This window comes from Anser anser (genome assembly GCF_964211835.1).
Source record: "Anser anser genome assembly, chromosome: 8".
In the NCBI taxonomy this organism is placed as follows: Eukaryota; Metazoa; Chordata; class Aves; order Anseriformes; family Anatidae; genus Anser; species Anser anser.
Window position 1 is genome coordinate 9,440,174 of NC_139728.1, and position 16,617 is coordinate 9,456,790.

At 56.0% G+C, this 16,617-nt stretch overlaps 2 protein-coding genes and 1 long non-coding RNA gene across 4 annotated transcripts; 2 read left to right on the forward strand and 1 right to left on the reverse strand.

Moving 5' to 3' along the window:
• Positions 1–38: 38 nt before the first annotated feature.
• On the reverse strand, positions 39–12,038 carry VAMP4 (vesicle associated membrane protein 4). Its single transcript, XM_083847736.1, has 7 exons — positions 11,848–12,038; positions 10,870–10,916; positions 10,449–10,499; positions 3,043–3,143; positions 2,127–2,206; positions 1,570–1,621; positions 39–706 (listed from the first exon to the last, which is right to left on the reverse strand). The coding sequence occupies exons 1-7, from the start codon at positions 11,911–11,913 to the stop codon at positions 678–680; spliced, it is 426 nt and encodes a 141-aa protein (XP_083703862.1). The 5' UTR covers positions 11,914–12,038; the 3' UTR covers positions 39–677.
• Positions 3,113–10,499, forward strand: LOC310903803. Its single transcript, XR_014587820.1, has 2 exons — positions 3,113–3,251; positions 4,586–10,499. It is a non-coding gene; the product is annotated as an uncharacterized lncRNA (long non-coding RNA).
• A 775-nt stretch (positions 12,039–12,813) lies between the features above and the next one.
• MYOC (myocilin) lies at positions 12,814–15,843 on the forward strand. Of its 2 annotated transcripts, XM_083847713.1 has the most exons (3): positions 12,828–13,582; positions 14,231–14,350; positions 14,551–15,843. In XM_083847713.1, the coding sequence occupies exons 1-3, from the start codon at positions 13,090–13,092 to the stop codon at positions 15,333–15,335; spliced, it is 1,398 nt and encodes a 465-aa protein (XP_083703839.1). In that variant the 5' UTR covers positions 12,828–13,089; the 3' UTR covers positions 15,336–15,843. The 2 variants fall into 2 exon arrangements, with proteins under 2 accessions (XP_083703840.1, XP_083703839.1); XM_083847714.1 differs by lacking the exon at positions 14,231–14,350 and having other exon boundaries at positions 12,814–13,582.
• The last annotated feature ends 774 nt before the right edge of the window (positions 15,844–16,617 follow it).

A 16,617-nucleotide genomic window follows, 5' to 3' on the forward strand; every position in this document is an offset into this window, starting at 1 on the left:
CAGCAGTGGAGAGCAGGAACATGCAGGAACTTCACATGTACAGTCAAAAATAGGTTTACTGGAATGTCTTTAGTCACAGCTTTAAGCAGCAATACTGAAAACACCGAGCTTGTGCATTCCCATGGCAGGACCATAAATAAAGTCTTCGGGACTGTAAAACCTAATTTTTTTTTTTTTCTTTTTGCAAACAAGGAAAACCACCCTTGCAGTTCTGCACCGAAGGGTCAGTTTCCTGTAACATAAGTAGTGGCACGTTTCTCTTCTGCTGTTTTCCTCCTCCTTCACCCTGGGGAAAGGACAGAGCCCCCTCTGCCTTCCGCGGCAGGGAGCAGGGAACTGCTCCAGCTGGAAGCATTATTACAACCCAACCATATATACAGATAAGCCGTGACGGCAAGTAGCCAGCTCCAAAGCAGAGACCCGGCATGCCACAAAACGAGTGTTTTGGGAACTGAATCTTCTGTTATAAAAGCGTCAGCGGGAGCCAGGTACTCGACCAAAAAAAAAAAAAAAAAAGGGTCGTTTGGCAGTTCTCAGCGCTCTGTTAGAGCCGGCTACTTGCCGCCACCGCCTCCTTGGAGAAAAACAACTTCAAAGCTATATACAGGTATCTCACTTAAGTTACACAGCAGTTTGGTTATCCCAGAGCCAGCTCCATCAACGTCTCGGCTGCCCCATCAGGTGTGGTACTTCAGGACTATGGGTACTGGAAAAGAACACAAAGGAACAAGCTCTCAGCCACGCACCTTCGCGTGCGACGCCGAGCAGCACCAGAAAGACAACCCTCCTCTCTGTAGTGACAAACAGCGAGCAGCCGCAAGGGAAAGCGTTCCCAAGCTCAAGCCAATGCAATCTGCTGCCTGCACACATGCTAGACAAAATTTCCTGCCACCTTCGTCTCCTTCCAGCTTTCCAGAATTAAACCAGATGGGATTTTCCATGAGTCTCTCTCCTTCTCCAGTGCTCGACCCCGCTGCCAGCTCTGCCACTCCTGCTCCTACCTGTGGCAGCAGACAACAGGCCGTGGGGGGCTGCTGAAGGGCAGCAAAGGAACTGTTAAAGAGCAGCCCCCAGAGAGAATTGATTAAAAAAAAAAAACACCAACAAACAGACCCACTGGCACAGAAGAGCTGTGCTACTGTGCTGGGCTGCTTGAACCCCTGGAGCAGGTCTTCCCCCTGCCAGAAGAAACACACTCGGGTCGTTATTACCTGTTCACTATGAAAAGCTGCTTGCTGAAAATGAAGCAGCCCGGCTCCTTTGGGAACGTTTGCTGGAAGCAGACCCACTGCAAGGCGGCTGATCAGTGCGGGAGGCCTTTGGGAGACACTGCTCTGTGTGAAACCCTTCCATCCGCCCCTACCAGCCACCTCTGCCAGCCCTCCGTCGGCGCAACGTTGGCTGTCTGTGGCAAGTCAGGGGGGCTTGGCTTGAGCCCGCTCCTCTGCATGCATGGTTAAGCCTTGCAGAAGAGAAGCACGGTGTGGGCTACGTGCACCACTTGTGACTGCTGAACAGAGTGGAGAATTTCAGCGCCAGCCATGGCTGGAGCGACCCAAAACTACTCACTGATGATCACGAGCAGGAGGACAACCACCACCAGCGCTATGATCGCCTTCATCTGCAAGAGGAGCACAGAGGCATGTTACACATGGCACCCTATGTAGCTCCTGCATCTTCCCAGCTAGAAAAATGCTTCCGTTTAGCTTTTATTTTGTTTTATTTTTAAACTCTTGGCTTCTCCATCCTCTGCCAGGGGAGGGCAGGCAACCACCCCTCCACCTGGAGTGTAGATGATCCCTCACAGAAGAGAGGCCCCAGCAGGGAAGATGGCTTCAAACCATCTTGCCAAGAGCACTGTATCTCACAGGGACACTGTCTGGCTTAGCTGACTGAACCCCAGGCTCTCCAGCACAGGAGACACCTCCAGCTGGCTCCTGTATCCGCAGCACCACCTCCAGGGGTGCCTCCAGGAACCTCAGCCCGCAGCGCTCACACTGTTACATGCGAACCTATAGGACAGGTATTCAAAACTGCTCCCTTGTGTTTCCACCACGCAGTGACCCTGTCGTCTGGCCCAGGGCCGGAGGACCTGCGTGAAGAAAACCATTCCAGCTCTTGCTCACCTTGCAGCCTCGCCACCACATCTGCCTCCGGAGCTGTTTGGCTCTGTTGCTAAAAGCTGTGGCATTGTCCGATAAGCTTTCTGCAGAAGGAGAGAAGAGAGGCGATTCGGCAGTGCACACAGAGCACCCGCTCATCCCAACAACTCCACTCCGTTTCAAGCAACGAACTTGGCAAGAAGGGAGAAGACCAACCACAGTGGGATTCACCCAAGCCACAGCAGACGCCAACACTACACCCCTCGCTAGAGAGCACACACAGACCGGAGGCCCACTGAGCCCCCTTTGTGCTGCCTCTGCCCTCTGAGGACAGGAATTCACTGTGCAAGGCAGCAAACAGGCTGACAGCGGAATGCTCAGGGCCAGCGTGGGACAGACTAATCTACGGCAGCGTGAAGGACCAACTAGGTCACGGCATCCAAATGCCTCCCAGCTAAAGCCTCAGCACTTCCATGCCTAAATCTCTTACAAGGTTGCCTCCACAACGCTGCAGTGACGATGTGCTGGGCTCTGCTGAGCCCACAGAGGAACCAGGATAGCTGAGCACCAACTGGCTGCAGCAGGAGGACAAGAGGCAGGTGAAGTGACAGAGCAGGGAGCAGTTCCTCAGGGCGGTTAGACCCCCAGGCCGCTGAGTGACCGCGCCAGGGTGAGAGACCGACCGGTGACTTATGGACACCGGTCAGCGTGGGCTGGGGCTGTGCAGAGCGGCAGCAGAAGGCGGGAAGAGGAAAACAGTCAGAAAGACAGACCTGCAGCCCGAGGCTGGGAAACACCCCTGTCAGGCAGAACAAATACAAACCCAGGTCTGTCACCGGGCACCTGGTTCTGAGATGAAACCAGGGAGCCCGGCCCAGCAATGGGGAAGAGATGTGGGGAAAAGGACAGACAGACAGCAGAGCTGCACGGAGCATCGCACCTGATTTATCCTGCAGGTCGTCCAGCCGCTCGCCTCTTTCAATCACCTTGGTGATGTTCTCCTGCATGACATCGATGACTTCGTCCACCTGGTTCTGGACACTAGAGCAGAGCAAAGCAAAGCCGAGCCAGCGTGAGTGGCAGGAAGCAAGCACCTCCAGCTGCACGCTGCTGCACCGACCCTTGCTCCGAGCTGCCCAGGACGACGGGGTGAGCTCAGTGGCAAAAAAAATCAAGGGGACAACAGTGGAGGGAGGCTGAGGGGATGCTGAGAAAGTTAAAGGCACGGCATCGTGTGGGGTGGATGTCTGGGAATCCCAGGTAGGGCAGGGGATGCAAGGGGCTCTGAGGGAACGCTGGAAAGTCAGCAGAAGTGGGGCACCCTCCCATCAGGGGCAGGCACAGCGATCCAAACGCACCATGTGTGCAGCAACCACCGTCACAAGCACGCATCTGTCTGGGGATTTAAACTGAACAGCTTTAACGCAGTGCTAGGACATCACAGTACTTCCTAACCGGAGCGGTGGAAACCTTTCACACACAAATGCAGGAGGAAAAGGCACTGATTGGTGTGGGCGGGCACATTTGCTGTAGAGGAGTTCACACCAAAGAGGGAAAAAAAATCCCACCTTATCTTCCCAAACTCCACAGAACGCAGCACCGCACCTTTGTTAAATAACTTGGAGTGAAATCAAAGCAAGGTGCACTCCCCCGCTCTGGGAGCCGAGCTGCAAAATGAAAACCCACTCTGCCAGGGGCCTCGAGAGGACAGGAAAGAAATTGCTGATATGAACTGAACCAACTTATTAGAATCCATCTTCTCATAGGTTACGCAACTCTGTGGGTAGTCGTTTCAGTGAACAGTAGCCTAAATCACACCCGCAGGGTTATTATAAATGTATTTATTCACTCCATAAAAAAGCCACACTGGTAAGAGAGAAAAATTCTCCTGGTGGAAAAATACTGCTACGGGCTGGTTTGTATTTTGGAACTAAATACACTTTTATTTTCCTGGAGATAGAAATAAGAAATTTCTTGGGGCCCTAGGGAGACAATGGGGTATGTCTGAGACATACCGATCTCAGAAAGTAAGTGGCAACAGCAATGTCTTGGAGGCAACACCACACACAAGGCAACGAAACTGAAACGGCTCCAGGCCACTCGCTCTGCATGAAGTCTTACGTTCAACTTCTTAGTGTGCATTGATTTAAAAACAACTAAGCACTTCAAACATATCAAAATATATCAAAGTGCGTATTTGTCATATACACAGCGTGAATAGGCCACTTCAGCAGCTGTGTTGTTAGACACACGCAGCTGCTGTTAGCAGTGCACCACTGGTGTCCCCAAGGAGAAGGACTGCCACCACCTCATCATTTGCACCTACCCTCTCCAAATTATCCAATTTCCATATTCCTCTTTGGACCATCCAATCATCCATCTTCCTCTTTGGACCCACTGAAAACCTTCTCCTGCCCACTGGCATCACTTTGATAGAAAATTCAAAGACGTTATTTGCCAAAATAGTTTGTTTTTTTTTACAGCAGCTCCAGACCCAGCTCCACCACATGCAGAGCCATCGTGCAGCATCTAGCCTCGGAGCACCCGCTAAGAAGAGGACAGCACAACCTGCACCATGACCTGGGAAAACAGGGGCGCAAGAGACCCGGAGCAGCATGCCCAAAGCCGGTCGGTGAGGCCCTGCACAGCCAGGAACAGGGCCCCGTCCCCGAGCCTCAGCCGATGCTCTATCTAATTAGAGGCCACTACGCCTTTAATTAAAAGACACTGAGTTCTGGTTCGCACTGACCTAATTCTCCTGTCTCCCTGACAGCTCGGTGCCTCTTGCTGAGCAGACGCTTGTGCCGAGATGCACACACGAGGAGCAGCTGCAACTAGCAATAGTGGCTTCAATGGCAAAGCACACAGTTACTTATCCTTCCAAAACCAGGCAAGGAAAGCCACTAAAAGAAGAGGCTTTTTTCTCCCCCTGAAGCTTTAGAAAAAGCTGGAAATGCAGCAATGTGAGGGGGCTTCCCACCTGAGCATTTCAGGTCAGGCTTTGCAGCGCTGCTGCACTGCAGCCTCTGGAGCGGGAACAGCCAGGCGAGCCCTCTGGAGCCAATTTCTGACTCATCAGCCCTCGTACGGCACATGCCGGGCTCCAGCAGCACACGCAAATCCTTGCTTTATTTAGGATGCCATAGGAAAGGAACCTGCCTTCCCCGTGCTGCGTCTCTGCATCCGCCTACACCGCGCAGCAGCAGCCCCTGCCTTGCACACTGCTGGCAACTGCTCGCCAGGAGTTTCGTATCTCGGGGGGAAAAGGCACAGAAAATCCCCCGACGTCTCTCAGCAGAAACCTGCCCCAAACCCACGAGCCCATTTCGATCCACCATTCATTTTGCAAGGTAGGAGGCAGGCAGCAGAGCTGCACAGAAGGTGGCACTGAGGACAGGAAGCTCGTGTCACCCAGTGCCCCAAGGATATCCACCCCACGCAGGACACACACAGCCCCACGACCCTTTCAGGGGCAGCAGGTGACAAGGTGGGAAGGAGACGTGCTTTGCGAGGGAATTTCTTTACCAAGGCAGAGAGGCCAAGTCCCAGCTCAGAGCTGCAAGCGACCCTGCTACAGCTCGGGGTGAGAGAGGAAAAGCAGAAACATCTGCTATCCCAAACAAGCCAGCCTGGCAGAAGCTCTGAGGACTTCACATCAGTTTCACGGGCACGAGAACACATTTTCAGTATGTAAATGTTTCTAAAAACATTACTGGTTTCAAAATAAGGAGATTTCCTCCCACAACAGATTTGTAACCAAGCTATTTTGGTTACAGCTACAAGGGGGAGCACGCCAGGGTACAATGCACACGGGAACATGCAGTGCAATGCCACCCGTGTCCCCAGCCAGCACAGTACAACAGAGGTGCTGCTGCGGCCCCAGGGCACCCCAAAGCGTTACAGGGGAACAGGGACAGGTCTGTGACTTAAAGCTGCTCTGCTTTATTGGAGCAGAGGATGGAGCTCAGGCTCCTGCCTCCCAGTATGCATCCCAGCATCCCACCTCTTTTCACTTGAGGTGCTGGAAAACTGCTGCGTGCCTTCGCTGCCTATCCACAGCCTGGTTACACAGCTAGCCAGCCCCCGCTACCAGAAATGAGACATTCCACAGATGGGAAGTGGAGACAGCAATCAAGGCCTGAACTCTCATAGGTATTTAGAAATTTTACCTCCTTGCAAAGCAGACACATGAGCACCCTGATTCGCTATCTGATGCAAGCGAGAACCCCGGAAAGAGGAGGAAGAGACTGAGGCATGGGATGAAACTTTGCTCTCCAGGGCCCCACCCGGTGCCTTAGCTACATGCAGCCAGCCCTTGCTCTCTGCTCTCTCCCACCTGTCACTGCTACAAGAGATGTCGGCCCAGGAGGGGCCTGAAAGATGCACAACCTATGCGCTAGCCATGCAGTTTCAACAATCCCCATTAGTTTGGCATGCTTGAGGTTGGAAACTCAAGTCACATCAGGCAGAAAATATCTTCATGTTTTCCTTGGCAAGGGAAAACGAATCCACTAATACACGAAGCACGTTTCCTGTTTGGGAGCTGCTGGCTTTCGACACATACATCGCATGTATTTCATTCCTGCCAGATTTCCAAGAGAAATAACGTAGAAGAAATACCTGCCAGGAAAACGGGCGAGACAAAAGCACAGAATATCTCCCGTGACCCTTCTTCTTACCAACGACTGCAAACATGATGCTTTTAACAAGGGTGGCAAGTGCATCCAGTCAAGGCGGCAAGAAGAGATCCACCTGCGCCTAGCTGAGTTTAGGCTCTGCTTCTTTTTGCTTCGCCTGTTCCAGAGTGGGAGAAAGAAGCCTTGCCCTTTTGGCCACCCTGGGCTAGCTATTGAAAAACTCAGACTCTCTGGGCCAGTCACAGCGTTGGACCAACAGTCCAGCATTCTTCAGACATCGTAAACAGGCCACGCACAGCCCATGGGATGGGCTGCTCAAGGCTCTTGTTGTCTCTCCGGTGTCTGTTTGCAGCCAGCATGACACACTCCTATTTTCCATCCCAAGTTGATGCAGGGATATTAATAGCGCTGTGTATTCCAGGGCAAACCATGCCCAAACACCCCTTATTGTGGCAGTAACCAAGGGAAAAAGGCAACAGGACCTAGAGCCAAGCTGTGCAGACGCTGCAGAGGCAGGAGGCCAGCGCAGCAGTGGGAGCAGCCCTCGAGCACGAGGCACGGCTGCCCGACAGACCTCTGCTGTACTCAACGAGGGGCTATCAGCACTGAGCTGTGCCACAAATCGCTGTTTTCAAGTTGCTTCTTCAACACAGCTGCGAGGAACGAAGTGGTTTATGGCTCCCTGAAGCCTCTGTCCTTGAGAAGATTATACCCAGCAATGAAAAGTGACAACATGGTTTCATGTCACCTTCAAGAGAAAGCCTGGACTAAGGACGGGGTCCCCTGCACATCCATCCACCTGTGATGAGCAGCCAGGCTCTGGGAAGCTCCTGCCAACTCTTGCCTTCAAGACATTCCTGCTCTCCCCCTCCTCAGGAAACAACACGGGGTCTGCAGCCAGACAGACTGGCAGCGTAACAGAGAAATCACAGGGACCAAGATCCGGCTCCTGGTGAAGCACAGCAGCGTGCTGAGCCTCACCCCCAGCACGAGCAGGAGCCTTAATCCACTGGCACATCCGCCTGAGAGCAGGAACATCAGCAGTGCATGAGCGGAGGTGGTCTCAGAGAGAGCCTGGGGGACCACAGCGGCCACCAAGTTACCAGGGGAGCTTCCACCCCAACCAAGCAGCTGCTGGGACAACAGAGTCCAAACTTCCAGCCATACCAGGGGAAAATACAGCACCGGGGCACTGTCACGCTGCCTCCTGCCATTACTACTGGCTCTAACTTGTCTCCTTCCCCTGCAAGGTTTGCAGTGTTCCCCAACGTGTCCTTCTGCAGCTGAGCCAGCATCAAAGGGCTCTGCTGCCAAACTCTCCACCCTGACCCAAGTCAGCTCACTGCCAAGGACAGCCAGGAAAAGTTTCCAGTCTTGCCCCTCACATTCGACATGTTCCGCACCTTTGCTCCCACAATCCCGTTACTTTTTCCTCTGCCCAGTCCTCCATCCCGTTCCCTTTTGTGCCTGTCTTCACACCTCATTTTCTCCAGCCCTGTACAGCTCCTGCCTCTCTAGCTTTGTCCAGCTACGTCTCAGTTCTCCAGATGCTCAAATTCCTCCTTAAAATGTCTTTTCCTTATAGTGTTTCAGCAGCAACCCAACTCTCCTCTTCCTCCTCTACTGAAACAAGAACAAACTGCATCATTATGACACCAGGCATCAATCCATCCGGCACAGGGGCTGGTTTGATCAGAAACTTAATAATAAACCACACAACAAGAAGCAACTACGGCACGCTGCGAGTGCTTATTAAATAAAGCAATCAGCACTGATGAGAGCAGACAATAGATACTGTTTTGTAACAGACACTCTAGATACTAGAGCCTAGAGAAATGTAGTCACTTACTATCCCAAGGGACACATCCCATACCAGGTCCACCAGACAACTGGTCTCTGGCTACAGGCAAGCCTCGGACATGTGAAGTGACTGATGCCCACCCATGAACCCACCAGTTCCTGGGTGAATTCTTCTTTCATTTTTCTTCCCTTACACAGCTGCAGTGCTGTCCTCCACCTGAAAACACACTCTTCCCTGCCTCCTGAAGACTCCCACAGCCCTTCTGCCTGGCCAAGGCAGCTGGAAGAGATGAGCTCCCATTTTCCTCCACTCAGGCAAGACACAAGACCCTCTGCAAACCCCTTCTGGCAGAAGAGGACGAAGGGGCAGACATTAACCCCCTTCTACACCTTTTCATCGACGTGGGACCCCACTCGCACAATCGGAACAGGCTGCCAAGGACCACATCCAGGTGGCTTCTGAAGATCTTCAAGGAGGGAGACTCCGCAGTCTCAGGACCACCTCTGCCAGCACTCCATCACCTGCACAGTAAAGTGTAGCAGGCAATATCAAAGGCCTCACTGGAAGGCACCTCAAAGAAGGTCAAAGAAAGTCAAAGAAGGTAGAGGATCCTAAACACATCGTGCCATCTCAGTCATACTGCTCTTCAGTGACCGTGAATGAACTGTAGGGGCAGAGGATATAAACAGAAGGAGCCAAGATGAATTTTATAGCTGCTGATTTCCATGTCAAGAAAACAACAACAAAATACCCTGCCCACATGTTTGTGCTAACAAACCTCCCAAACCGAGTTGCTTAGACCCAAATAACTTCGCCTTCTGGACTGAAACGATCCACTCTTCTCCTTCGGTTAGGTATTTAAACTCAAACCCACAAACCTCTAAGCTCCATTATTAAGTCACTTCACTGTGGACTTGTAAAACTCAGAACTCTCCCTAATTACGTCTTATCTTGAAGAACCTAATTTACACTAGCTCCCAATGAGTCATCCCAGCGCTGCACTGGCTTCTTCCTGGCATGAAAAAAAAATCCCTAATGAGGAGCAATTCTGAGGCTGCTCACAAAACAACCCAGTCGGATCAGTGCCTGGTCATCAGCCTCTGCCCAGATTTCTGTTCTGGCTCTGCGGAAGCCAGCGAAGGAAACAGCACCACGAGAACCAGGGGTCTGTGAACAACGCCCCCTTCCCATTAAGTGCAACCATCACATCCCCAGTAGCTAATGGCAGGGCAAACTGGGGCACGGAATGAGCATCATCCAGGAAATGACTCGCTGAGAGAAGGAGTCAGCACTCCCTCCTTCCTTCTTGCACTGTTACAGTCAATAATCCTCCTCCAGCTGTAATGGCTTCCTGTTTGTCCTGCTGCTCGGACCTCCCTGAGTCACTGCTCATCTCCGGGTCACCTCTGCCAGGTTTTCACCTGAGGAGGAGACCAGAAGGCCAGCAGCTGCCTGAAATAAATGGTCCCTGCGCGTTCCTGACCACTTGCTTTCTTGAAACATTGAGAAGCAAGTTACAAGATGAAGAAAAAAAACCACAATGAAGCAAGAATGGGCTAGATAAGGTTAAAATTCAGGGTTAATACTCCAGAAGAAAAAAAAAAAGATAGAAGGATGGAACAGGTTATTACCAGAATACAGCAAGGGCTTTGGAAACTCCATTTTGGTGCTGTGATACAATCCTACCCCTTCACCTCTGTTAAGAGGCAGTTCATTGGTAACTGGAATCAAATTTGAGATTTTCCCTAGCTATGGGCAGGTAGGGTGGGAAATTACAATCAGAAGAAGCAAAACACAAATCACGTTCCTATTCAGGATCATGGAGAAATGCTCTGCTAACAGTGCAGCAGGGGCTTGTACTGCCAGAACCAAATATTATCTGAATGACACAGAAGAACAAGAACTCACTGCCTGATCTTGTCATTTCTGGGTCCAAATCTTGGTCCAGAAGGCCCCCTCCTGCAGTACAAAAGAGAGCAATAATGATGAAAGATACAACGAAAACATATCATTAAACCAAAGACTTGAGATATACACGAGAGAATCAACGCCTTGCAGAGGAAGTATTGTTCTCATGCCTCCCATCGGCCCCTCCTATGTCACGCAGAATGTGTGGCACCCCAGTTTTACACAGGTGACACCTATTAAGTCTTAATTAACGCTTGATGATAAGGCTCTGGGAGATCACCTCAAAGGAATCAAAGGTTTTGATCGCAGCAAGCCCCCACCTATCCGTCAGGAAGCAGCTTTTGGTGTTCAATGCCTCCGGTCTCAGAGCGTTAGGCAGCAAAGACACCACATGCCCTACGGTGTCCATTCAGAAACTCACAAGAAAAAGTCTTCCTCTTCATCCGAATCTTCTTCCAAAAGGTTCCTCTGCGAACAAAGGAAATAAAACCAGCGTCAGTAAGCATCCAACATTTCACACACACGTTTCCAGGATGCCACCAGCATCCTCTGCCCACAGGTTTGGAGATTGGCGGTACTTCCCAGGCAGCGGGGTGGCACTGTTTCTCTCCCCTTGCGGCCAGGGGCAGAGCTGGATGTCCCTGTGCTGTCCCCAGCACCCAGGAGGTGTCTGCGAGCTCTGCAGCGCACAGCCTGACGCCCAGCTCCACAGCTCTGGCTTGGGACAGCACTCGCATCGCTGCCACCGAGCCAAACTGGATTTGTAGCCACTGCTGGTTGCCCAAGCAGGTGCAGATCCTACTCCCGAGCATCAGTAAAACATCCAATGATACAGAAACAGGTGGTGCGTGTTGGACCCTGCTTTGGAGCGGAGCCGGCAGAACCCCTGCTCAGGCCAGGAAAGCCCTCCCAGCTCAGGGGATGACCCCAGCATGGACCCGCAGGATGATCCATCCTCGGTCTCACGAACTTCAGCATCTCCTGCAGCCACCTGGAGCACCCCAAGCGCGCAGCAAGTCAGGCGCGAAGCTGATTTGGAGGTCACTGCTTCTGCAGCCAGCGGCGACAGCGGGCGTGAGGACGACGACAGGAAACCCCGCGGCCCCCATATACCACAGCGGCCCCCATACACCACACCCGGGGGTCAGCCCTTCTGCCCCGCGGCCCGAGGTGAAGGCTGCGGGCAGGCTGGGAGCAGAGGGGGCTGGGAGCTTGGCTTCACGCGGAAGGGCTCGTCCCCCGGCACGGGTCTCCTGGTGACATCCCCGGCGGGACGGGGCAGGACCCAAGCCGGGGGGACCCCCCTCGCCGCGCCGCACCGCACCGCACCCCCACTGGGGTGCGTGGCTCTGGGACCCAGGCCCCCACACGCTCCCCCACGCTCCCCCCCCCCACTCACCCGCTCGCTCTTCACCGAGCCCGTGACCTCGTCGTCGTGCAGGTGCCGCTTGAACTTGGGGGGCATGGCTCCCTGCCGCCGGGGGGCAGCGCGGCCCCGCCGCCCAGCGCGCTGCGGGCCCGCCCGGCAAATGGCCGCCCCATCGAGCGGCTCGGCGATCGGCACCGCGCCCCGACCGGCAGCGCGGGGCGGGGCCGAGCCGGGGGGGGCCAGGGCGGGGAGGGGGCGGGGCTAACGCGGGTGGGGGCGGGGCCAGGGGAGGGGGAAATTTCCACCGCCCGCGGGCACAACCGCGGGGAGAGCCGGGGTCAGTTCGCTCTTTCTTTATTTTCTTTTTCTTTTTTTTTTCTCTTTTCTTTTTTTCTTTTTTCCCTTTTTATTTTTTTTTACTTTTTTCTTTTTTTTTCTTTTTACTTTTTTTCTTTTTACTTTTTTCCTTTTTTCCATTTTTTGATTTTTTCATTTTTCTTTTTTCATTTTTTCTTTTTCATTTTTTCTTTTTTCATTTTTTCCTTTTTCTTCTCCCTTTTACTTTTTTATTTTTTTCTTTTTTCATTTTTTCCTTTTTTCTCTTTTTTCTTTTTCTTTTTTCTTTTTTCATTTTTTCTTTTTTCTCTTTTCTTCCCCTTTTCTCTTTTTCCCCTTTTCTCCTTTTTCCCTTTTCTCTTTTTTGTCTTTTCTTTTTTCCTTTTTTTTTTTCCTTTTTTTCTTTTTTTCCTCTCTTTTTTCCCCGTTTTTCCCATTTTTATTTTCTCCCCTTTTCACTTTTTCTGCCTGGTGTCCTTGGGCAACCCTCCATCTGTCACTTCCACATCCCTCCTCCCCCCCCCATTCCTGGCCGCGGCACAAGCCCGAGCCCAATAAACTCCGTAATTAGAGCAAACCACCACAGCACAGGGAGGGTTTGTTTCCCACCCCCCCCCACCCCCAGCCCAGGACCTGGCACACTCCGCACACCCCGGGGGGTGGCTGTGGCCGCCCGCACCCCCCAGCCCCGTCCCCCCTTTGGGATCACGCTGGTGCCGCGGGGGTCCCACCGCCTCCGCCCCCCGGCCTCGCGGCAGCCCCTGGCACGCGGCCGCCAGCGCAAATATTTTGGCCTCGGCCGCCGCACGCTGCCGGAGCCTCGCCAGCACCCGGGGCGGGGGGGAACCGCGGGGATCTGGAAGCTTCCCTCGCCCCCGTCCCCTCGGCCTTATATAAAAGCGGGCGGCACACAGGGCGAGCAAGCGGGACGGGACCATGCTGGGCGCCTGGCTGACGCTGCTGCTCGGGGGGGGCCTGGCCCTGGGCGCCCCGGGGGACACGGCCCTCTTCCAGCGTGCCGACGATGCCGGCGGGCGCTGCACCTACACCTTCACGGTGGCCAGCCCCGGTGAGGCCAGCTGCCCCGAGGCCGGCGGCGTGTCCCAGCTGCGAGCCGAGCTGGCGGGCCTGGCCGCCCGCCTGAGCCGCCTGGAGGGCCTGGGGGGCTTCGGGGGCTCGGGGCCACGGGGAGCAGAGGTGGGGGGCGCCTGGACGCGGGGTCCCCAGCGAGCGGCTGCGGGGGGCTGCGAGGAGCTGCTGCGGGACAAGGAGAGGCTGGAGGAGGACAAGAGGAGGCTGGAGAGGGAGAAAGAGGAGCTGAGCAGGAGGCTGGAGAGCAGCACCCAGGAGATCGCCCGGCTCAGGGCCGCACGCTGCCCCCCTGGCGGGGGGGGGCCAGGCCGTGACACCCTGCGTGCCTCCAGCAAAGGTAAGCGCTGGGGATGGGATCCCCCTGGGCATCCCATCCCATCCCCTCTCACCCCAAATTCTCACCCCGGCATCCCCCCCAGGTGTTGGTCAGGTCCCTTTGTCCCTCCCCCCCCACCCCCCGCAGCCTGTGCCCCCCACCTGAAGCATCTGCTGTGCTCCTGGCCCCCCCTGCACCGTGCCCACTCACTGTGGGGCTCAGCCCCACTGGGAGGGTGCAGCCACCTGGGAGACCCCCCCAAATCCCCTCCCTATCCCCAAATCCTCTCCCTATCCCCAAATCCCCATCCCCAAATCCCCAAATCCTCTCCCCATCCCCAAATCCCCTTCCCATCCCCATCCCCAAATCCTCTCCCCATCCCCAAATCCCCTCCCCATCCCCAAATCCCCTCCCCATCCCCAAACCTGGGCTGTTTGTAGCCACCAGAGCCACTCTCCTCACTGCATCAGCATGGGGGGACCACAGAAATCTGGAGGGACCCCCAGTTTCCCTCTACGGGACATTAAACTCGTGGGGGGGGCAATGGAGTCAGCAGTGTCCCCCATCCCTGGGTCACCGATGAGCCCCAGCACAGGGCACCAGGATTCTGCATTTTGGGGGGTGACGGCTTGGTACCAGGGCTCACACTGCCACCTGGCCCCCCCGCAGCCCCCAGGTGGCAGCCGGAGCCCCTCGGCTACCAGGAGCTGAAGTCGGAGAGGACGGAGCTCCCCGCGTCCCGGCTGCTGGAGGAGACGGCGCTCGGCCGCCCGCGAGCCGAGGACTCGGGTACTGCCGCCGGGGCTGGGCTGGGGACAGCGGGGGGGACCTTGGGGACAGCAGCGGGGGGAAGTCACCGGATAATTCAGGATAACCAGGGCTGAAGGGAGAGGTCGGGAGCCCCGCGGGATGCATGGATCCCCTCATGTTTTGCATGCTCTGCCCTCCCACCCCCTGTACTAACACCTCTGTCCCTGCTGTCCCCGCAGACTGCGGCGAGCTGGCGTGGGTCGGGGAGCCGGTGGTGCTGGGCCGGGCGGACTCCATCGCCGGCAAGTACGGGGTGTGGATGAAGGACCCCGAGCCCGTGGCCCCCTTCACGCGGGAGACCACGTGGCGCGTGGACACGGTGGGCACAGAGGTTCGCCAGCTCTTCCAGTACGAGGCGGCCGAGCAGCTGGCCCGGGGCTACCCCGCCAAGGTGCACGTCCTGCCCCGGCCCCTGGAGAGCACCGGGGCCGTGGTGTACCGCGGCGGGCTCTTCTTCCAGCCGCGCCGGTCCCGCGCCCTGGCCCGCTACGACCTGCGGGCTGAGGCCATCTCTGCTGAGAGGGAGCTGCCCGGCGCCGGCTACCACGGGCAGTACCCCTACTCCTGGGGCGGCTACACCGACATCGACCTGGCGGTGGACGAGACGGGGCTGTGGGTGGTGTACAGCACCGATAAGGCCAAGGGGGCGATCGTCCTCTCCAAGCTGGACCCCGAGACGCTGGAGATCCGGCGCACCTGGGAGACCAACATCCGCAAGCAGTCGGTGGCCAACTCCTTCGTCATCTGCGGCACCCTCTACACCGTCAGCAGCTACTCGTCGCCCAACGCCACCGTCAACTTCGCCTACGACACGGCCACCAGCACCAGCCGGACCCTCAGCATCCCCTTCGAGAACCGCTTCCAGTACCTCAGCATGGTGGACTACAACCCGGCGGAGCGCCAGCTCTTCGCCTGGGACAGCTACAACATGGTCGCCTACCCCATCCGCCTCTCCCACGCGTGAGCGCTGACTGGGCATGCCAGGAGGACACGCCGCGGTTGCTCCCATCTGGGAACGAGCCGGCTCAGTCCCCTCGGTGCCTGCTTCAGCCCCAGGTGATGGTGGGGACCCCACTCTGCCGAACCGCCCTGCAGCAGGGCCACGAATGCCTCCGCTGATGCCTCCTGTGAAATCCTGTTGTACTCCAAGGCAGCAAAGAGAATTGAAGTGCTTCTCCGGAGCTTGGCCGAGCCAGCGAAATGCCTCCCACTCCGGGAGGCCAGTGCAAGAGCGGGACCAGCAAAGTGGCATCTCCAGCTGGGGGCCTTGCTGCCTGCATCCCCCCCCTCCAGAGCCCGGGAGCCTCCACGCTGCCTCTGCCTGCAGCTGGCCTCACCTCGCCAGCGGCTCTCCCACGCTGCTTCCAGAACCTGCGGTTTAAAATATTTATTGTAGAAAGGCTGTAGGAGGCTTGTTCTCCCCCAGCCGGGGGGACGCTCCAATAAACATCGCAACATTAACTCAGAACAAATGTTTAAGTTTCAGCGGTAAACCCTGGAGATTTGCTTGATTGAAAAGATTAAAATGGGCCACGGGGGGGCAGGTTTGTGAGTTGGGCTGGCCGACGTGGGGGTACAGGGCAGCTCTTTTGCTGCTGCAGCGCTGGGATTTGTGGCTGCTCACTGAGGGGATGGCACTGCATGGAGCAGGGAGGCCACGGGGATGGGCAGCCAGCAGGTCCTGCAGCCAAGAAGGGAGGCAGGGGCTGACGGGGTGCTCGCCCCCAGTGGTGCAGGGTGGGCTCCCGGCCCCCTCTGACACCGGTCCTCACTGAGTGATGCTGGTCACCCGCTGCCCGCCCCCCCCCGCCAGCACCAGGGTGGGGAACTAGAGCACAGCCCTGTTCTAGAAGGGCAGGGAACAAGGGGATGCCCCGCGTGCGAAGGCAGTGCAGGCCCCAACACCAGGCAGCACCCTATTCCCCCAGGGCCAGTGAGTTTGGGGGGGGGCTAGGAGGCTGTGGTCCTGCCAAAGGGCTGGGATGGGGCGGGGGGATCTGCCCCGGCTGGCAGGGGGCACAGGATGGGGCATAACCCATCACCCGGGCAGCCGTGTTTACTGCCTGCGGGCGGGTGAACGGGGAGGGGGGTTGTGGGTGGGCCCCCGCTGCCTGGAGGCTCAGAGCCCCCTTCTCCCTCACCGCAGGCCTGCAGCAGGGCTAGGACATCGCAGAGCAACGCAGGCGAAGGCATCGCCCCTGCCAGCAATGCGCCTGCCTCGCCACCATGGCACGGCCCAGCAGCCC